The sequence below is a fragment of the Aspergillus heteromorphus genome, assembly GCF_003184545.1.
Source record: "Aspergillus heteromorphus CBS 117.55 chromosome Unknown BO70scaffold_2, whole genome shotgun sequence".
NCBI classification, from domain to species: Eukaryota; Fungi; Ascomycota; class Eurotiomycetes; order Eurotiales; family Aspergillaceae; genus Aspergillus; species Aspergillus heteromorphus.
Genome location: NW_020290407.1, coordinates 1011415 through 1032350, shown reverse-complemented (window position 1 = coordinate 1032350; position 20936 = coordinate 1011415). Strand labels below are relative to the sequence as shown.

The 20936-nt window shown below is 53.1% G+C and overlaps 9 protein-coding genes across 9 annotated transcripts; 3 read left to right on the top strand and 6 right to left on the bottom strand.

Moving 5' to 3' along the window:
- Nucleotides 1-570: 570 nt before the first annotated feature.
- On the bottom strand, nt 571-1319 carry BO70DRAFT_358423 (uncharacterized protein). The gene is made up of 2 exons (XM_025542292.1): nt 905-1319; nt 571-839 (listed from the first exon to the last, which is right to left on the bottom strand). Exons 1-2 carry the CDS (start codon nt 1077-1079, stop codon nt 733-735), a joined length of 282 nt encoding a protein of 93 aa, XP_025403419.1. The 5' UTR covers nt 1080-1319; the 3' UTR covers nt 571-732.
- Nucleotides 1320-1673: 354 nt separating this feature from the next.
- BO70DRAFT_358422 (putative choline transporter Hnm1) lies at nt 1674-3550 on the bottom strand. Its single transcript, XM_025542291.1, has 5 exons — nt 3448-3550; nt 3089-3397; nt 2985-3029; nt 2581-2936; nt 1674-2513 (listed from the first exon to the last, which is right to left on the bottom strand). Exons 1-5 carry the CDS (start codon nt 3515-3517, stop codon nt 1782-1784), a joined length of 1512 nt encoding a protein of 503 aa, XP_025403418.1. The 5' UTR covers nt 3518-3550; the 3' UTR covers nt 1674-1781.
- Nucleotides 3551-3852: 302 nt separating this feature from the next.
- On the top strand, nt 3853-5793 carry BO70DRAFT_307404 (uncharacterized protein). The gene is made up of 3 exons (XM_025540075.1): nt 3853-4265; nt 4315-5489; nt 5554-5793. The coding sequence occupies exons 1-3, from the start codon at nt 3882-3884 to the stop codon at nt 5636-5638; spliced, it is 1644 nt and encodes a 547-aa protein (XP_025403417.1). The 5' UTR covers nt 3853-3881; the 3' UTR covers nt 5639-5793.
- A 95-nt stretch (nt 5794-5888) lies between these two features.
- On the bottom strand, nt 5889-6692 carry BO70DRAFT_425892 (uncharacterized protein; the record flags this gene model as incomplete). Its single annotated transcript, XM_025547731.1, has 1 exon — nt 5889-6692. The coding sequence occupies exon 1, from the start codon at nt 6651-6653 to the stop codon at nt 5889-5891; it is 765 nt and encodes a 254-aa protein (XP_025403416.1). The 5' UTR covers nt 6654-6692.
- Nucleotides 6693-7624: 932 nt separating this feature from the next.
- Nucleotides 7625-9028, bottom strand: BO70DRAFT_410568 (cytochrome P450; the record flags this gene model as incomplete). Its single annotated transcript, XM_025547257.1, has 4 exons — nt 7625-8053; nt 8116-8370; nt 8400-8926; nt 8998-9028. 4 exons carry the CDS (start codon nt 9026-9028, stop codon nt 7712-7714), a joined length of 1155 nt encoding a protein of 384 aa, XP_025403415.1. The 3' UTR covers nt 7625-7711.
- Nucleotides 9029-9722: 694 nt separating this feature from the next.
- On the top strand, nt 9723-11311 carry BO70DRAFT_410560 (MFS general substrate transporter; the record flags this gene model as incomplete). Its single annotated transcript, XM_025547256.1, has 2 exons — nt 9723-10844; nt 11072-11311. 2 exons carry the CDS (start codon nt 9723-9725, stop codon nt 11309-11311), a joined length of 1362 nt encoding a protein of 453 aa, XP_025403414.1.
- A 1237-nt stretch (nt 11312-12548) lies between these two features.
- BO70DRAFT_425890 (uncharacterized protein) lies at nt 12549-12967 on the top strand (the record flags this gene model as incomplete). The annotated part of the gene is made up of 2 exons (XM_025547730.1): nt 12549-12725; nt 12778-12967. 2 exons carry the CDS (start codon nt 12549-12551, stop codon nt 12901-12903), a joined length of 303 nt encoding a protein of 100 aa, XP_025403413.1. The 3' UTR covers nt 12904-12967.
- A 2632-nt stretch (nt 12968-15599) lies between these two features.
- On the bottom strand, nt 15600-17696 carry BO70DRAFT_82253 (putative MFS monosaccharide transporter). The gene is made up of 7 exons (XM_025548751.1): nt 17207-17696; nt 17006-17159; nt 16570-16961; nt 16441-16523; nt 16169-16397; nt 16021-16118; nt 15600-15969 (listed from the first exon to the last, which is right to left on the bottom strand). Exons 1-7 carry the CDS (start codon nt 17601-17603, stop codon nt 15694-15696), a joined length of 1629 nt encoding a protein of 542 aa, XP_025403412.1. The 5' UTR covers nt 17604-17696; the 3' UTR covers nt 15600-15693.
- A 1217-nt stretch (nt 17697-18913) lies between these two features.
- On the bottom strand, nt 18914-20357 carry BO70DRAFT_82279 (uncharacterized protein). Its single transcript, XM_025548752.1, has 2 exons — nt 19835-20357; nt 18914-19786 (listed from the first exon to the last, which is right to left on the bottom strand). The coding sequence occupies exons 1-2, from the start codon at nt 20107-20109 to the stop codon at nt 19045-19047; spliced, it is 1017 nt and encodes a 338-aa protein (XP_025403411.1). The 5' UTR covers nt 20110-20357; the 3' UTR covers nt 18914-19044.
- Nucleotides 20358-20936: the final 579 nt, after the last annotated feature.

The following is a 20936-nucleotide window of genomic DNA, read 5'->3' as shown; positions in this document are numbered from 1 at the left end:
GAGTCGCGCTCGATAGTCCTGATCCGGACACCGGAGATTCCCGGTCGGTGCACGGGATTCGAATTCGATATCGTCAACGAAATTGTTATTGTAGTATACTACAGGATACAGGGACTGTAGGGAGCTTACGCTGATAGTATTAAGTTGCTCGTGTCGTATCTATCAAGTAGTGAAACTTTGTACTTATCTAGGAGTCAAGCGTGACTAGTTCCCAATCCAACATATAGAAGATCGGGCTATTAATGCAGCTGGGCAAAAACAGTATTCTTGATTATAAGTATTATTATTCTGTATGTTGATAGTACTCTTTCTTGTAAATTAACGATTAATCGTTATAATACAAATTCTTCGCCATACGTTTTTTTTTTATATCGAAGACATTGAAAGATTTTATTCAGTAACAGATAACTAACTTAAGTCTATTTATAAGAGTATTATAAACATCAATGTAATCAAGTATAATGACTTCTTCTCTAATCCATCTTCATGTCTCTTCGCTGTTTCAACATAAGGTATTTTCCATGATCTCGCCAACCAGACTGTAAGTAGCCTGAGGTCTCCATTACAGCCAGCACCTTCAACCACATAAATACTATAATCCGGCACAAAGCAGACTCATTGCCTATGATTCCGATTCTGGCAGCACACAAGCCACATTAATGGCATCATCCAGCTGCGTCAAAAGCTATATATTTTCCCCAGTTCAGTTTCGCTCCATTCATTCTCACAATGTCAGCTCAGACTTACCGGATCGCAGCACGCCGCATATTCTCCCTCATCGCACTCGCTGTATGTCGTCGTGCCATCCGCGGCTTCCGACAGTTCACTAGCATGTGTACCTTTTCCAGTTGTCAATTCAACATATAAAATAAACGCCCGAGATCAATGAACGAGGGATGCATACATGTCTTGCCCGTGTACAAAAAACCAAGCAGCTGGCTCTGGACCAGTTCCTCGCAGCATACACCGGGAGGACCGGCAGGAATCGGGTTGACTGGCTTGATGCAGGTGAAGTTGCCGCTCGCTGTAGCTGTAGCTGTAGCTGTAACCGCAAGGGTGATAATTGTAACCGGTTTCATGTTGTTACAATCGAGTCACTGACTAGGGGTGAATTATAAAGATGCCTTTTCAATTGTAAAAAGTAACAGTCCCGGTGCGGCTGAACAGCAAGGAGGTGATAGAGCCACTAATCCAGATGGGGCGTTTTGGGGTATGACGTCATGTATCTGGATACTTGATGTGTGCTAAGATATAAATATAATAATCGAACTGGGGAAACGCTGCAGAAGTGTTGTCTGACTATGTACACCTGGTGGGAGAGTCTATATTGGATGAGATCGTGGATTTGTGGGTGTCAAGAAAGTATATATGTCACGGTATACATATTTCGACAAGAGACAAGCGTGTACATCATGAGACATGACACAGCAGCCATAACCACGCGGTAATATTTTCTTAGTATATAGTTATACTTCATTACTCACCAGATAATCGATAAACTAATGGATTTAGTCTACAAATTTAAAAAGTTCGATTTAAGTATCTAAGCTTGAAGAGGAACCGTTACCCACCAACAGTAACTTACCAAGGACATTTACCGAGTCCTATGTCACTCTTTCATCGTATCAGAAGTCATAATATCATATTCATACCAAGTAATGTAATATATTAACCAGCCATACGAGCAACAAACGAAAGTCCAAACTGCCACCACATCCATGATCACTTTCCAGCCTCCCTCAACAGACCAGACCAGACCAGACCAGACCATTTAAATCTTTCTACTCCTCCTTCGCCCTCGCAATCTTCTCCCTATACTTCCGACTCCCCACAAACCACCACCCCATAATCAAAATCGGCAACCCGCCAACCACCACGCACGTATAATTCATGTTCTCCACCGTCACCGGCATATCGTACGGAAAACTGAAAAAGACAATCGCAAACACCAACCACGCGACCGTCACCCCATTAACCGCCCAAGCCCATCGCCCCATGAAAAACCACCCGCGATGCATGTTGACCCGTCCAGTGAGCATATTCGTCGCGATCGGAATCAGATACGCGACGTTGTTGATCGTTACCGCCGCGCCCAGCATGCTGTTGAAGGCGGTGCTACTCCCCAGATACAAGCAGCCGAGCGCGGCATTGGCAGCCGCAACGAGGAGTTGGGCGTTGAAGGGAATGGCGAAGCGCGTGCTGACGCGCGCCCAGATCCGCGAGAAGGGCATTGCGTCGTCGCGCGCGAAGGCCCACAGGACGCGCGAGGTGGATAGCTGCGAGGAGACGACGCAGGGGCCGAGGGCGATGAACAGGATGAAGGTTAGCCCGAAGGCGCCGTGGGCGGATTGCGTGGCCTGGTGGAAGAGTTCGGCTAGGGGGAGACCGGTGTTTGTCGTGGATAGGGCGGCGTAGTCTTGCACGCTGAACATTAGGGCGATCAGGTAGGTGAGGCCTGTTGTGAAGGCAATTGTGATGGTTATGCCGATGGCCAGGGGCGCGTTGCGGGAGGGCTGGTGGGGGTTGGTTGTTAGTTGGGGAGGTTGGTGGGCTGGGGGTGCGTGGGGGATGTGTGCGTACGTTGGGCATTTCTTCGGTAATGTGGGTTACTCCGTCCAGACCACCGAGACTGTACAGTGGGTTGACGAGCCCGGTGATAAAGCAGATACCGTTGCTGCTCCAGCCGGTGTTGTTGATCCAGGTTCTGAAAACGAATTCGCTGCTTTGGTGAGTCGGGGCGCACGCGACGACGGTGATGAGGACGACAAGCCAACCGAGTTGGAGGTAGAAGAGGGAGAACTTGTTGAGCGCGGGGATGATCTTGTTTCCAAAGAGGACCACAGCTGCCGTGAGGATGTTGAGAATCTGGTAGATGACGAAAGTTTGCCAGGTTTTGATGACCATGTCCGGGTGGTAGAGGGCGTAGAGTGCTTGGACTGCATCTTGTTAGGGCTGGCTGGGGACGGGGGAACGGGGGTGCTTACCAACTTCGGCGAAGATCAGGTTTGTTGATGCGGTGGTGAAGATCCCTGGCGATTGGTTAGAGGGTGGTTTGGTAATGGGATGCTCTATGGTATGTGATACGTACAGCCACAGACTGTCAGCCAGCCAGTGATGAAGCTCAAGAAGGCGCTCCATCGTCTCGGTGCGACCGCGGCAATCCAGTGATACATGCCACCCTCGGTGGGATAGCTGGAGACAAACTCCGCCAGGGAGGCACCGAGGAAGGCCTGCAGCAGCGTGACGAGAATGAAGCCATAGATGATGGCGCCTGGACCACCAGCATCAATCTCCGTGACAATACCTAGGCCGAGGCCTGTCCAGGAAATGGTTGTCGTGGAGGCGAGACCGATCAGCGACAGAGTGCTGAAGTGGCGCGTGAGCTCCTGGGTGTGGCCTGCGGGACGGTTAGGGCATGGTCCGAGCTCCAAGGGGGGTAAAACGCACCCATCTGCGCCAGCCGTTGCTCGTCCGCATTGAGCTCCGAGACTTTAGTCTCTGCATCTTTGGGGGCCATGTCGCTCATCGTGCAGTTCTGGATAGGGTCGAGTGTTGCTGGACATGTCGGGATCGCTGCGGGGCAGCACGCATGTTTTATCGATGATTCCATAACGGGCTAACCCTTGCATGGGGACAGAGATAGCACCGACCCACTGTGGAGAAACCGTTACACAGCACAACTATCGATAACCCCATGATAACCCTGACCGGGGTCCACCGGTCTTCGCCGGTCAACCTCGGCCGATTGCATTGCGGGGTGAAGATATCATGCGATCCCCACTTCGGGCTATCTTTCTCCGGCTATAAGACCCTTATGGCAGGGGCGAGCTGAGTCCCCCGGGTGAGAACTTTATCCTCGATTGAGCTGCCAGGACATAGATATGCGATTCCTTGTTGATTGGTTTCCGGCTCTTGGCTTGAGCTTGCTGGGTGCCAGCGCCGTGCACGCGGTCGACTTGAGCCAGTATGCACAGGACCTCTTTGATGAGGCCATGCCAATCCAGGATGCTATTTATGACCCCGTTGCCTCTTATTTGCACTATTTCTACTTTCCACTTGCCGCGGGCCCCCATGAGACCCGATCAACTGTCTGGTACTCCGCGGGTTTGCTCCAGCGCAACCAGGGAACCGATGCCCATGAAGCTGCCACGATCCTAGAGAAAATCATCGGGGACCAGGAGAAGAACACCTCGGTGCAATGGTACGGAGACTACACTGTCTACCCGGAACAGCCCACCGTGGGGACTCCCGCGTACCCACCCGTGGTAAGTGCGCCGGTCGGATGACTGAAAGCAAGCCCTAACTGGTCGATAGATCTATAATTCCTGGGATCCCAACTGGCGAGGTTTCATCGGGACTGCCTTGATCGTCATATATGAGGAGTTTGGGGATCTCCTTCCAGCACACACCCAAAATCTGATTCTCGAGAGCCTGTACAACAACACCATCGGGGACAGTTATCGCGTGGGCGGCGTCGACGGCGACAACCTGTACCCCGCGTACTCGAACGCGTGGCTCATGCGAACGGTAGTCACCTCCTGGACCGGACACAAATTTCAGGACGCGAACATGACGATATCCGGAGACACTTACACGCGCGAGTTCCTCGCCCTCTTTGACCGCAACGGCACCCTCTCCGAGTTCAACGGCCCGACCTACGCAGGTGTCTCCCTGTACGCCCTGACCATCGCCGCCAAGTATCTCGGAAACACCAACGCCACCATCGGGCAGAACGCAGCCCGCGTAATCCGGGAGATCTGGGATTACGAGTCCCTGCTGTGGAACGCTAATATGCGCAACTTCGCGGGTCCCTGGGACCGTTCCTACGGGTACGACATGAACAAGTACGTGGCCATCATGGCATCGTGGGTGTGGTCCTTGGCCGGAAAGACGGCAGCCTTCCGGGAAACCTCTCCCATCTGGACGATGACACACGCGGATGACTTCGAGCTTGCGCCCATCATCGCCATCCTGTCTGAATTCCATTCCACCCTCGTATCCGACACGGTCCGGTCGAGATTGTCCTCCTTTCCCGGTGAACACACCTACACCGGTCACACCTACGCTCCCCCAGCGGACCTGGAGCCGCGAAACATCACAACCTGGCTCTCGTCCAACCTCACCATCGGCACGGACTCCTTCAATCAGAGCGTTGTGGGCGGCTACTCCGAGGACTCCACGTCGTTCAGCCCGTCCGTCGTGCAGTGGCTGCGCTCCGACGGCTCAATCGGCTACTTCAACCTGTATCCTACCGAAACCGCCCTACAGGCCCAGGTTACTCCCTACGCGCTGAACCTGACCTATCCCCTCGGGAACGCCACAAGCTCATTCACATTTGTCCTTGCGTCCAACCCACTGGGCGCGAAACGAGATATCTTCGGGCTTGATGACGTGGATGGTCTTCAAATCGAGGTGGTGGGCGGAACTGTTGATCCTATTCCCGATATCTCGTTCTGTGGTCTTGTTGGTGGGGCGTGCGATATCATTCAGTAAGTTCTTCCTTCCTACTTTCTTTTGCCTGGGCGTATGGGGTTGGACTCTAACAGGGGCTAGTGATTTTGAGTTCTGGAATGTGACCTTTACCATGCCGGCCAACAGCTCGGATGTTCCGAGTGTGCAGTTTAAGTTTGCGTTGTAGGTAGGGCTGGGAAGTTGAGGGTTGAGGTGTGTATATATGCGTCTGAGGTAGGTGGTATATATTTGCAGTTTCCGCGTTTTATGTCCCATACGACACTTTGAGGATCGAATATAAATGGGACAAGAGAAACCATAAAACAGATTTCAGCATCATACAATAGTCCAAAGTTACGAGAATGACCTGGGTAGAAATTTCGCATTTTCCCTTAGTAGACATCTCACATGTAATCATATCATGCGCCTCCTTTTCATTACCATAGCATCCCAACCAGTATAGCCCCCAAAGCAGCCACAACAATCCCCACCACCCCATTCAGACCCCTCATCCCCGCAGCTGCCCCCGAAGTAGCCGTCGCCGAAGCCGAAGCCGTAGCCGTAGCGACGGATCCCGTCGCACTCCGACTCCCCGTCCCGGCCGTGGCCGCCCCCGACCCCGTCAGACTCAATTTCTCCGCGCCCGCGGTAATAAGCATAGTGCTATAAGCGATATTCGTACCCGTCACCGTCACAGTAGTATTATAATCAGCCACGATCCCCCACTGGCCATCAGGATACTCCGCGTTCTGCGACATTGTGCAGACCGCGGTCTCCGCTGCACGCGCACCCGTAATCTGGCAATCGAACGTAAGGGTCGCTGACATCGAGGCGTCGGTTTCATTCACGGCCAAGGAGAACGTCGACGGGCCATCGATGATTGTGAAGCGGTCGGCAAAGTCGCATGTCGAGACAGTGCACTCGGCAATGATGGTAGTGGCGAGGGAGTTGGCCGCGACGACGCTGCCGGCGTAGTCCGGGTAGTTGGCGGCGCTGGTGTTGGTGGTGAAGTCGAGGAGGCCGAGCTGGTTTTCGGAGGTTATGTTCGAGACGGCGACGGTGGATGCTGTTGGGTATAATGTTGTTGTGGTGATGACGGTGGATGTTTGTTCGTCGGTGACGGTTTCTGTGCTGGTGATGGTGACTACTGAGGCGAGGGCACTGGAGAGGAGGGTGGTGGTGAGGAGGAAGATGGATGCCATGGTGGTTGGTGGTCCTGTGGGTTGGTTGGTTGATTGAAGGGGGGGGGGGGGTTGAAATGTGCCCAGGAGAGGAGAGAGGGTTCAATTTCTAAATATTCGCGCCGCACTGGTGAGTCATGCGATATTTACTCTTTGACTCGATTGCTGCCTAATTGGTCCTGGCCATTCAGCCAACATCAGCACTAATGCAGCCATACAGATAGTTAGTCAGGGCTGGGTTCGCTGCTTAGGTACTGTGCCTGGCTAGTACTCCGCAAGACTTGACAATTCTCCGAGAACCCATAGATGGAAGAGCTAGAGACGCAACTCGCTTTTTAGGTTCTGAATACGGTAAATATTAGCTTAGTCACAATATTAGACCTGTAAGCCATATACTCAAGTAGGTTTAGCCGTATATGTAATACTGCAATAGAATACTATACTATCTGCTGTTGCCGCTGGATAGGTCCGGAGAGTTGGAAAATTTGTGGCCAGGGACAGTAGCTAGCACTCTTATAGGTTGTAGTAGGGTAGTCTGGCCGGTAATCACCGCCAGCTTATATTGTTTAAGGGGAAGGCGCAGTGGATGTCATAAATATCTTCCCCGCTCCGTCCCTCTTGGAGAGGCCTAGGGACTGTTTCTAGCCGAGTGGTTCGTCCGACATTTCCGTTAGTTTCGCACCCAAAGACCCCTCGTTCTCCATTGCCGGTTAAATGATTCTCCCAGGTTTAGCAAGGAATTGCAATTATTACCTATTCTGTTTCACTAGCTGCAGACATCGACTAACATAGAGGATGTATAAACATCAAAGTGCATACCTAGTGGAACTATTCGGCCACACCCCGGTGGCTAATTAGACATCCCAGTGTTCAACCCACACCCTGATTCCCAAACAAGAATAATGCTGTATCCACAAGCAATTCTCGCTACACCTGATTAAGCTAGCATGTGTGTGGAAATGATCAAGTACGTCATTACTTGATCATTTCCACAGGCATGCAAGCAAGCTAGCCTAGCCAATTGAACGGCTCAGAGCCATCCCCCCCACGACAGTGACCCACGACAGTGACAGCCAGCCCTAACCCGCCAGCCGCACCCGGACCTCCAACGGCCGTTTCTCGACCAGCAAAAACGTACGGAGGTCCTCCCACTGTAGTCGCTTCCCATCAATAGCTTTGAAATCGAAAGCCAAAAGTAGCTTCGCCAGAATCAACCTCATCTCCGCGCATGCCAGATGCTGACCCAGACAGGACCTCGGATCAATGCTGAACGGCTGAATGGCGCGACGGTTGTCATGAAAGAAGGGCGGGTCCGCGTTCGTTGATGCGTCGGGGAGCCATCGCTCGGGGAGGAGCGTAGTAGCCTCGTGGAAATTGGAGGGGTCGCGGTTGAGGCTGTAGGCTTGGAGGGAGACAGGGCTCTGCTCAGGTGAGATTTGAGCTCGGAAGCAGCGGTCAGACATAGGATGGATTAATCACTCACCTCCTGGGGAAGCCATGTTCCACACACTGAACTGCCTTCTTCTGGGACAAGGCGAGGAAGCATCCATGGCACGGGTGGACATAGTCGCAGGCCCTCCTGGATTACGGCGTTGAGATGGACCAAATTGGCCACAGCCTGCAGAGTCACATCCTTGCTGCTTGAGAAGGCGTGACGCACTTCATTCACCAGCTGAGCCATCTTCCCAGGTTCATTGACCAGGAAGCTCAGAATTCCGGTAAGAACAGTAGCAGTCGTCTCACTACCGACCGTTGTCAGAATTTGACAATCTGCTGGTAATGTCGCTCACTCTTCTGCTGCAACGATCGAGGGATGCACTTCATCAGAAGCGACTCGACCAGCGGATAATACCGCGCGGCAGCGACAAATGAGGCGGCCTTGACGTTACTGAAAAGTAGCGCAATCCACGGATGGTACTGACAGTGCCGCAGACAGTCAAAGGACTCTCCGAATCCCAGATCTCCAAATACATCAAAGGTCGTACAGTTAAACCACGGACCCATATCAATTCCCGCAACTCCGTCACCGTGCTGGACCTGTTCTCGAAGTCGATCAACCAGAAGATTCATATATTTTTGCAGCACCGGCTTTTGCGCGCGGAGCGCACGGGGTGTAAAGGCTGGTGAGAGGAGCTTGCGCATATGTGCATGTTCGTGTGGGTTTATCGCACTGAGGAGGGAGTCAGGATGTCCCGGTTGTCTTTGGAACCAAACCGGGTCTTTGAGAAACTGTCGATATTCGGATCGGGTCGCGGGTGGAAGTAGATGTTGCAGATGATTCGGGTGAGAGGATACTGGAAGGATTAGTGATGGAATGACATGGGCTGTAGTGGATACACAATCAGTAGAATCGCAATAACAATACCCAGAGGGCTGAATGATGTGGTGAAGCTCATGTTTGTCGGAGATGTAACTCTCACCGGCCCAACAAAATAATCCCCACGGCTGCTATGAGAAGAGTCTTCTCCGTTCTGCCAACGGCGACCGTATGACGAGCTATATAGAGCAAATTATTGGGCGGGTATCAGGACAGGTCGAATCGCGATCAGACACCGCTATAAATACTAACAAAGAAACCACAAGGGTGGGAATTGGATCCAGTGATTGACAAGCTGGGCTGAATGTTGGTGGTGTAATGCAAAGGACTAATAATTCATTGGCACTGGCTTGGGAGCCGAGAGGCAGCGAGCGGACTTATGTGGGGAAGCCCTAACTCGAATGTCCGCAGCTCGGCCTTCGGGCCGCCTCGCGCTTCTGGCCACGCGCTGAAAAGGAGTCTTTTTGTGTTCATCTGCTTGTCTGGATTTTTTGTCGATGTGGTGGAATATACAACTGATTCAGAACTCATCTCAGAGAAAGACATGCGTCTCTGAACGTCAATCGTCTCCGAACCTTCAATCTCAAGTGTCCCCAGCGAAGACCACTACCGACATGCCGTCTCCGCACCGAGACGAGCTCCCAGCAACGACAAGCAGCAGTACCGCTAAACTGCCCGGGCCAGGCGAGGCAGAGGCTGCGCAAGCCAATACACAGTCCGAAAAGACGGCAGCCGTCAAAGACGACCCGCCGGATGGAGGTCGCGACGCATGGATGGTCACCTTCGGCAGCTGGTGGGCTTTATTCATCGCCTTCGGCTGGACCAATTCCCTTGGTGTATTTCAAGCTTACTATGAAGAGACCCTACTCCAAAGTTACTCGTCTTCCACAGTGTCTTGGATCTCATCCACCCAGATCTTCATGATGTACGGCGGCGGCATCATCCTTGGGAAAGTCTTCGACCAGTACGGCCCGCGCTGGCTGCTTATCATCGGCGGATTTGCTCACGTCTTCGGCCTGATGATGACCTCCATCTCTCACGAATACTACCAGATCTTCCTCGCGCAAGCCATCTGCAGTGGCTGCGGCGCCAGCGCCCTGTACTACGCCTGCGTCGGCTCACTGGCCGGCTGGTGGCGAGCCCGGCGCGCCACAGCCTTCGGGATCGCAGCGTCCGGCGCATCCCTCGGGGGCGTCATCTTCCCCATCATGGTGGACCATCTAATCAACCGCGTCGGATTCGGATGGACGATGCGCGCCGTCGCATTCCTCATCCTGGGCGGCCTAGTCATCGTCATCCTCACCGTCAAATCGCGTCTTCCGCACGGCACGAACACCAAACCCATGCACATCAAGCAATACATCCATCCGTTCAAAGAACGTACCTTCACGCCGCTCGTCATCTCCCTCTCCCTCTTCTCCTTCGGCCTCTTCCTCCCCTTCAACTACCTGATCGCCCAAGCTCAGACAATCGGCATGTCCACCAGTCTGGCAAACTACCTCGTGGCGATCCTCAACGCCGCGAGCGTCTTCGGGCGTCTCATCCCGGGCCTCGTCGCCGACAAACTCGGCCGGTTCAACGTCATGGCTGTGGCGACGGTCGTCTCGGGCATCCTGCCCTTCGCCTTATGGCTCCCCGCCCGCGGCAATATTCCTGATATCTTCTTTGCCGTGCTTTTTGGGTTCTTCTCCGGCGCTTATGTCTCTCTTACCCCTGCACTCATTGCGCAGGTCTCGCCCATTTCGGAGATCGGCATCCGCACGGGCTCACTGTATTTCTGCGTTTCGATTGCCGTCCTCACGGGTAGCCCCATTGCGGGGGCGTTGGTGTCGGTGGATGATGGTAAATATGGATATCTGGAGATTTTCGCGGGCGCGACGATGTGTGTTGGGGCTGTGTGTTTGATCTGTACGAGGGTGTTGGTGGGCGGGCTTCAGTGGAAGGTTTTGTAGGAAGGAAAATTTGGGGTTTTGGGAGGTTGATAGATTGATTAATTGGTTTATTCATGCCAAGAGAGCACAAGAAGCTTTAAAAATCACTCCCACAGAAATATTACACAGTGGGCTCGTGTCTTTGCTGTGACATTTTGGAAATGCAAGAACTACCTAATAGAAGAATCAAGGGTTCAACAGTCTGTTCCATCCGATCCGTCTGTCCCATCTGCCCCATCTGTCCCATCTTTCCCATCTTTACCGTCTTTCCCATCCTTCCCATCTTTACCGTCTTTACCGTCTTTCCCATCCTTCCCATCCTTCCCATCCTTCCCATCCTTCCCATCCTTCCCATCCTTCCCATCTTTCCCATCCTTCCCTTCTTCATCCACCGAGTAGGCGCCCACCTCAACTCCGGCTGCAACCAATAGCCCTGAGGCTACTTCGTCGCGCTTTGCGATTTCAACGTCGACGTCGGCTGCAATCAAGGCGATCAATTCGAGAGCTTCCTCGTCACCCCTTTTGGCTTGAAACGCCTTCATATCTTCCTCCCTGGCGCCTAACGTCATCTCTGTGGCTGGAGGGCAAAGCTTTGTGTCAGTCGGATTTACCCTCTATAAGCGATCAAGGGTTGGAGTGATATACATACGCTTGGTTGTAGGTGCAGAGGCGACCATGGGACTTAGCAGAAGGCCATAGGCGGCTGAGAGGAGGAATGCGTGTTTCATCGTGGTTTGGGGTACGCTTTGAGCTTTGGCCCGAAAGTGATGGGAGGATAGGAGTTGTATGCCGAACAGAGAAGCTTAGAATCGGACGGGGTATTTATGTGTGGGCGTTGGCAACGTCCACGTCTAGTAATCTCATTTTGTGTTTGGATCGCAATGGTATCACGACGGAGAGCTGCATATCAACGGCTGCCTCAGTTGATTTTGGTGGCACTGTGATTATGACTGCAGCTGGCTTTCAGTAGGATTAAAATATGCGGTACCGTTTAAACCGTGCGCTTTGTGCATGTATATTAGGGAAGGGTTGATGCATGATACTTACCAGGGATTTGTATCCTGGCTGACAGAATGAGTACCGCTTGGGAGCCAGAAGATATCTTAATCTCCCAGCAGCTCTAATCATATATAGACATTCGCTTCAGCCAAATTGTCCAAGCGCTGGACACGGACATTACAGTGGTGATAATGGAATCTCGTTCGTCGCCATCATACGATCGACTGATTATCGGATGGCATCCTGAGGAATTCGCACAGTGAAGACGAGTTGTCTTCTCCCAATGACTCATTCCAGGAATCCAAGAGCAAACATAACCGAGGGAACTTGCTCCTGTGACTGAGTTCTCCTCTTTTTTGGTTGCCAATCTTTCTTTTTGCACTGACCGCAACATTTTCTTGGAGCTCTAAATGATAGAAACCACATGTTACTGAAGACATCTGAATAGGGTCAGTAAAAGAGTCTTCTGCCTGTTTTGATCGCAGTACAAATCACAGCTCCGATATTTGATCAGTCAGACATTGCAATCACAGCCGAACGGATGAATGCGACGTTGGTCGAGCCAGATCCCATCCCCATCTATTCCGTACTGCCAACCCCCAATTCCCGAGGTCGATGCGGCCTAGAACCGGGTAGCAAACAATAAACCCATTGCGATCAGCGGTGATAATGCAATCAATTTGGGTCGAAACCCTGAAGAAGCATCATAATGGCATGATAACTTTGGATTCGGGCCAGATGCATACATCGAACGACTCGACGTCTTCCACCAAATCCACTGTTTGGACTGGCAGCGACTTGCTTCGACCACTACAACGGCAAGAAGTGGCCGCCAGGGACCCCGCCGTCTGACATGCATCGGACCCAAATCCCTCACTGCGTCTACATCCTCCTCCAGAACCTGATTTGCAACGCCAATGCTGACGTCTACACTCACTTCCGGGCACATGCGCAGCTGAATGCCTTTCCGGACTTTAGCGTCGTCGACCATAAGTGTGCCGATCTTGATGCTATCCTGAGCTGACAAGAGGAGAGTCCGGTGGATGCGGAGGAGTCGGGGTTGAGATCTAAGGCAGGGGACGTGAGCAGGGTTAGCCTGGTTGGCGTGTGTTTGTTGTTAGTCGCCCAGGTTGACCTAAGCGGGTATCCACCGATCCCTGCATCGGCGCCACTGGGACTAGGAGGGTGTCGATAAGAGAAAATCAGATATTGATTGGCTGATCGCTGTACAACGGGATTCTGTGACACCCTCAGGTACGTAGCTTTCCGATTACCGTCAATTGGCCCCCCTTTAAGGGGGTAAGCTGTGCTCTCTCCGAGCAGGGGTTGCGCCATGTAGCAACTTTGCAGTCCAAACTGCTCCGTACTCCGTAGTCATTTGCCTGCTACGCATGGTGATGAAATATGACATGTCTCTATTCCCGTTCATGCAGAAAGCTCCAGGATGAGGAGGCAGCTAGCCACGTACAGCTGCCATAGCAAATCTGCTCAGAGCCCATGGTGAAATGGTATCTCTTTTTCTCTCACCCCCTGCAGAACAGTTGGGTATGTTCTAGGGACTGAAGATTCCAATTTCAAGGCGTTTTCCCAATAGCATGTTGGCAGCATTGGGCTTTGGTCTCCACCCCTGGCATTGTTCTCATCAGAGGCGACGGTTTGAAAAGCCTGACACGGCGGTCCCAACATCATGTCTGTCCAGCAAATCCCCTGAGACTCATGTTATTTATCACGCAAAACCTCCTTGGTTGGAATCAATCCTGTGATGAAGATATCTTGGAGGTCCAGATGGGTAATGACACGGTTATTGATTATGGAATATCCATGTTCCATCAGCTTGATTGACTTACCGTTCTCCGGGGCCTTAATTTTCCGCGAGACGTCTCAATCCCATTGAGCATCTACATCACCATCTCATTCAGATGATTCCCATGGGGATTCTGTGCATTGGGCTCATTGCCTCGATTTTATCGCACACATGAGCATGTTTCCAGCAGAATGAGAACATTCCCTGACGTGACAGAGAAAAGTCCATTATTTTTTCAGCAGACTCTACCATCGAGCCATCGTATTTGGTGATCAACAGGTGGGAGAAGGGCTTATCCCATTGGTTATTGTCAGCTGGGCAGCACTGCTCGCGATAGTGAACTCCCGCGGGAGTGGGATGAGTGCGAGGATGGCTGCCTGATGCCTGAGGCTTACCAGGTTGGGTGAAACTGTCGGCCGCGAGGTCATACACAGAACACATTGTATGAAGAGCACCAGGGTTCAGCGTCCTATCAGCAAGGGAAAAAGACCCGTCGACATTGTGGGCTTCAGCTCCCCCCCATTGCTTTTGGGAAAGCCTCTACCCACAATTCACAATCACATAACAAATAGTGTTCTCCCCTTCATTGGCACACTCATCAATCCCATGGCTCCACATTGTTCCTATTAGATCGAACTCGCAATTTGATTGCACACCGCGCGTTTTATCGGAACGATTCAATACCAGGGGAAGCTGCAACAACTTGGAATGGGTGGAGATTATGGGTGGAGGTGATATAAGCTTTATCCAGAAGTTTCTGATTGCAGGTTCGGGGGATATTGTGGCTATACTGCTGTCGTTAGCGGATGGCAGGAACGGCTTTTCACGGGGCTTCCTGCTTCGACGACCATGGAAAGAATTGCGACCACCGGATCAGTCGTGGGGTTCTCTAGTATATCAATGATAGACCTCTCCAAGCAATAGACCCAAGGTCAGTCAAAGCGGGTGGTTGGGCATATGGAAGAGAACACATCCTGGACTCCATATTCACGACGATTTCTGTGTTGACGTCAGGTTGGTGAAGGAGAAGCAGCAGAATAACCCCCAGAGAGTAAAAAGGGTAACGTTTCCAGCCGCCTTCAGGCCTCCAGGCAACCGACGGGTTGCGTGTTGCGCCCAGACCGACCGAGGGACCTCTGCTGGTCACGAGCAACGCATCTCTTTGCTTCTCATCACTCTTGGCTCTTTTCCATCTTCTCCATCATTCTCCCACGTTTTGCATGCTCTGATGTTCCTACCATACAGCTTTCTTCTTCTCATCTTCTATCCATCAAATGGGTTAGCCCTCCCATGTCAACCTGGCCGCCAGCTTTTCTCCAGCCGCAGACAACTCCTTTGGACCAGCTGTCGCTTGTCCAGCCACCTTTGACTTCACCCTACTCTTCGAGCAAAGTATTCTTTCTCTTGGAATACCAGTCATATTTATAATCCTGGTTCCTTGGAGGATCTGGTCGCCGTGTCCCGAAAACATTAAAACACTTTCAAACAACGCCCATTGGCGAAAGCTGGTAAGTCCAACAACCATCTGTGATTATCACCACCAGTATCTTGCTAACCGCCAATAAGGTCGTTGCAATTTGCCTTGTCGGTCTACAAGTCGCCTCGGTAGTGCTATGGGCGCGTCACAACATAAATTCGCACAACCATTCCTGCAACATCTTGTTCTGTTCTTTAGGGAGTTGAGGGTCGTGGGGAATTTGTTGGCGGATCCGGGGCGGGTGGGGGAGATGTTGCAGGTTGTGGTGGGGAAGGAGGTGAGGTCGCGTGTGAGGACGGTGAGGTTGGAGGAGCAGGAGGCGTGTGGGTTGCCGGGGGTGTGCATATGAGGGGGGATTTGAAGGGGAGGTTGGTGGTTTTTGTGGAGTGAGGGTTGGGGTGGGTGGTGGTTTGTTGTTGTTGCTTTTTGTAGGGGTTAGAAGGGTTGGTTGGAATGAATGGATTTGATGTACATAGTCGTGTGTATACCGTAGTATTAGGGTTGGATGTTAGTCCCATCTAAACCGTATACATCTATACATCCCGCACATGCTCCAAAACCACACTCCCCTTCCGCACCGTCGTCTCCACGAAGCCCGGATTCTCCGCCTTCAGCAACGCGAACGTCTTCTCAGCCTCCCATACCCACGGACTCTCCGACGCGAACAGCAGATCCATATCCTCTAGCGTCCGCTGGTTGCTCTCGGGGTAGAAAGCCCATACCATCGGGATGGTGATGACGTTGCTGATGGCGAAGATGTATAGTGTCTTCTCGCCGATGGCGCTGAACATGATGGGACAGAGGAGGGTCTAAGTATACCCGTTAGTTCTGTCTATTCCAGAGGATGGAGAGGGACTCACGAGCCAGCCGTTTCCAATGCTCCATCCGACGACACCCCAGGCGTTACCGCGGGCTCGGACGGCGAGGGGGTAGATTTCGGCGGGGTAGATCCAAGGGACTTTGTTGTTAGCTTGGGGGTTGTATATGGGAGGTTAATTGTAGGCGTACCGGTGAGCCATGTTGCACCGAAGACGGCGGTGAAGACGAAGATCATTGCTGCAGCGGCGGCTCCAAATGAGCTGGCACGCAAGGCATCCCCAGCGTCGCTGGCGTTGATTGCCAGGCGGGAGAGCCCTCCAGCTAGAAACATGGCAATGCCTTGGACGATAGAGCCCCAGTAGAGGGTCCATCGACGGCCGATGCGATCAAGAGTGAACACACAGACGAGAGTGGCGAACTGGATCGTTAGAAATTTCGCATACATCAGACGGCGGACTCACCATGTAAAAGACGTTGTTCAGTCCGCTAAGCCATTGGCTCTTCATCGAGTCGAAGCCAGCAATGCTGAAGATGGTTGGCGCATCTGCAGTCGTCAGAATAGACGGATGGTGATAGGCTAGGGAACATACAAACAGTGACCCCTGCAATACCGACCCATTCCTGCATAATCTGTAACCATACAACAAGCTGCACGCGACGCCCGAGGTGCAGCTTCCCTGTCTTGTGGCCGAACAGCATGGATAAGTAGGATGTGCTATGGTTCATCGTTCGTTCCAGCTCTGCGACGCTCTGGATATCCCGGAACTCTGCTTCGGCGCGGACGGCATCATCACCACTGCTTCCTCGAAGACGACCGAGGATGTAACGCGCTTCTTGCTCGCGCCCAACCTTGACCAGCCAACGGGGCGACTCGGGAAAGAACCAGACGGATGCAAACAGGAGCAGCAGGAAGATGATTTGGAACCCGACCGGAAAGCGCCAGCGGAAGGCCGATTTGCCGCCATCAATGAAGGATAGACCACTGCTACTGTTAGGTGAGCCTTATAACGGTATGGCTTTACGTACAACTCCAGCCAGTATGCCACCACCACGCCGAAGATATTGAGGGTGAATTCGATCGCAATGAATTGTCCACGAGAGGTGTGCTCAGCCGTCTCCGTAGCCCAGACCGGGACGATGGCGTTCAAAATCCCGGTCCCGATGCCATTGATAAAGCGAGCTGCTATTGTCAGTTGAGGGACAGGCAAATATTGTCTTTATTCTTACAGCAAATCATCCAATCGTGGTTCTGGGCTGCGCACTGCAGAGACGCCCCAAAGACTGCCCACACGGCTCCCGCGGCGATGGTTTTGATTCTACCGATTTTATCTCCTATCCAACCACCGATGAGGGCACCACATAGCGTTCCTAGGTAATAGACAGACACGATCCCGCCTTGTAGCAGACTGTTAGTAACAACCGGAGTGAGCTCCCCGTTCTCCACCTTGGTGTATCCGAAGCCCATCAGATCGATGTAATTTTTGGAGTTGTTCACCCCCGACATCATTCCTTGGTCATATCCAAAGAATAGGATCGACAGTGCCGCGATGCAGTTGATGGCGATGAGAAGATTGCGCTTCTCCAGTTTGTGAACGATGTTCCATGACGGTATGAGGTCACTCATTGCGACTGTGAGAAATAGGGTATAGACAGTTTATGGGGACTATTTTCCTTCACTCATGGGAGCCCTCTGGAAAGCTTGACTCAGAGCTGCAAACAACCGTTGCAAGTGACCGCGGGGACAAAGCATAGAGGGTTACTGACATGGCGGGGCAACCCCAGATTAAATACATCGCTTGAATTCGCGCCTGATGATCACCGGGCCCAGCAAGATAGCCCACTCCCTAGAGCCGAAGCAGCAGTCGAATATGGTTACATCCCGGTGGGATAAGTCGGGCTGGAACGGCCACGAGAAGGGTCTCGGTCCCACCCGGGGAGGCAGTCAACGGCCCAAGATGGTCATCCGGACCCGCAGGAGAAGTCTGGAGAAGATGGGACAGCCCAAACCGGTATTCCGGCTGCAGACCGACCAGCCACTGTCCTCCGAGCTGCAGGAGGGGCCCTCGACTGGATTTTCATTCACCACTTAGGCATACATAGGATTAGCAGTGCCTGCCTGCAACTAAGGGTAAGAGATTCCCAGTAACCAGAATCCCGGGGCCAATCCCCCCATGAGAGCATCCGGGGTGTCACCCGGGGGAATCGGGGAATCACTCAGTCTGTGACTGTACGGCCTGGAGGAGCGATATCGGCTGGGTCAGAGGGAAGGGGATATGATTGGCAGGCATGGTTTGGGAGTAGGGATCGGCCCATCCTGACGTGCAAAATGGGAAAGTATCTGCGTGATCGAAGATGGACGGGAAGTCGATGGAGGGGATTGCGGGGGTTGAAAGGTGTGCGGGTGAAGTATGGTGGGGGAGACGCGGAATCCTCCGACGACCGGCCCTATTTGGGAAATGGTGCACTCAGGCTACCCAGCTTCTGCACTGGACACCACCACGCCCGATTTTTCGATTCCATATCTTGTCCTGCGTAGTTTCCCAGGAGCTCAGGGTGTCTTTAGATTTAGCCATCATTCATCATCCGTATCTCATCTAGTTTCGGTGCATTCCTGTGCTGCCCCCGTGTCGTCCCAGAGCCTGGCGGGTCGATATTCAGCAGATTCGGCAGCGCTGAATCAACTTCTGGAGGGGCTCTGTCCAATTCAGGTGGCCGTGCTACAATCCAGGTGCGTGGTCTGGAGTGCGACCGACGGGACTGTCTCTCGGAGACTGGTTGGACGGGTGGTTCATCTGTGGGTATAGTTTCCGGCATGGGGCCAGCGGGCAATTCAGATCGCATGTCAGAAACGGAGACAGACAACTCCGCTCTGATCTGACACCCGTTGCAGGGCGAGTCCGGGAAGGTTTCCGGGCTGCCAGTGGGGACGATCAGGGTCGGGGGTGGGGTGAGAGCCGATTGTAACTTCTGGAAGTCGCAGTAGGCGGGATGGCTCAAGTCGAGGAGCTGCACGATGCGCGTCATATCCTGGCTCATGATGAACTCAAGCTCCTCGCGCGCAGAGTTCAGGAATTGATAAGTTTGGAGATCTGATTCTTCCTCTTGGGTCGCTCGGCCATGGGCGTGCAGATCTGTGAGCGATATGCCGAGGGTCTGACATACGGGTTCGAGACGGCGACACTGCTTTGGTTAGATTTGCCTTTTTCTAGTATGTTTGACTTTTTTCCGGGATATGGGTTTGTGACGGTCAGTAGACTCACCATCTCCTGGCAAGACGACCAGTAGCACTGCAGCCGGCGCAGCAGCAGAAGGCTTGATAGAGCCCATCGCTTGACCAACGCTGTCTGAGGAGAGGCCCCTGCACCGCTGAGCGACGGTTGCACGAGGCTGAGATAGCCCAGGTGGATAGAAGCCGTCAAAAAGGCACAGTAGGCCACGTACGGGGGCACTGCAGCCGCATTGGCCGATCGGAGAGACAGAAATTCGGTGACCGTCTCGGCAAAAGCGTTTAAATGACGCGTGGCGATTCGCGCACACAGCTGCTTGTATTCGGCAGGAGAAGGGGGGGTCTGCTGCAGGAACATGAACATAGTCAGATGGGGTAGGGCGCGGCACTGGTGGTATAAGGCTTGGAGCGCCAGGACCAGCTCCGCGGCTTCGCGCCCACCACCCCCGACTTCACGCATTGAGGCGGGGAATGATTCATGGTGGGTGCAGACTTTGCTGTCCAGCGCAAATAATGCTCCCCATTGCTCCGATGCGTCTGCAGCCGGGTCTAGGCTGCGGATAAACCATCTGACATCACGCCTACGGTTGTCAGTTTTGGCTTTCGGTGGAAATATCCAAGTTACATACCACAAGCTCACTGTTTTCAAAAGCATTTCCTGAGCGCGAGTGGGTTGTATTTCGATCAGCACGGTCAATTGGGAGTCAGGAAGATGTGTTGTTGTTTTCTCAACGGCGACATCGGAGATGTCGATCAGACGCGCTGGGCTGGCGAAGCTGTCATCCAGGACAAAGCAGCGACACGCCATGTCGGTCCAGAAGCAACACCATCTCAAGCTGCGAGTCTGATCTTGCGGCACGCGGTCGCTCTCACTGGCCAGATCCCGCACTGCCCGGAGGGCCATGTCTAGGTCGTCAGCGGGTCATCGTAGGGGAAGCGCAGAGAGGAGTCTCACTTGCGCAAGCCTGGAACTTCTCCTTCTGGCCTGTTGCAAACCAATAGACAGTCAAGTTGTACATGGTCCGGACAGTGTCGATAGAGGGTCGCTGCATTTGCCGGGAAGCGACGAAGCTCGCGTCGTCGGCCCAGTCCCGGCCATGCCGGCGGCAATCGAGGGTGATGCTGTCTGAATTATCGGGAGGCCGACTGAAATGGTCAGGGGTGCGCGCATGACCCAGAAAGAGCGACGTCATCGCGAAGATGGCCTGCAGCACGAAGGATGGTAGTTGGCCTTCAACATATCGGCGTCCGATGCGGTCTTGGTGGAAGAGGATGGCGCCCGGCAAGAAATGGGAGAAATAGACGTCCAGCAGCCGGAGGCCGGAGGACTCCCAGGCCAGCCTAGCCTCCGGTGAGGACTGACCCAGTTGAACGACGGCGGGCAATTTGCGACATCGCGAGAACAGGGAGGGATTGTTCAGGTGGGTCACAATGGGGTCGGCTCGCTTTTTCCGCAGTGGGTAACAGCAGTCGATGGCCAGTGAGCAGCAGCGGCGGCACCGGGGGAGGTCGCGGGAGCATTTGCGCTGGATGGTGGGTCAATGGAATCGCAATACATAGAGCAGAAGGGACAGTGCTAACTTTGACCTCGCGACAGCGGGCGCAGGAGAGACGCGCGTGGCTCATGGGGATTGAGAAGGGGATGGAGAGATAGCTGAAGACGCGAGGAAGAAGTGCCGATCAGGCGAGGCAGCTTAACCCGGGGGGGTTTAGTGGGGCAGGGGTGTCAGG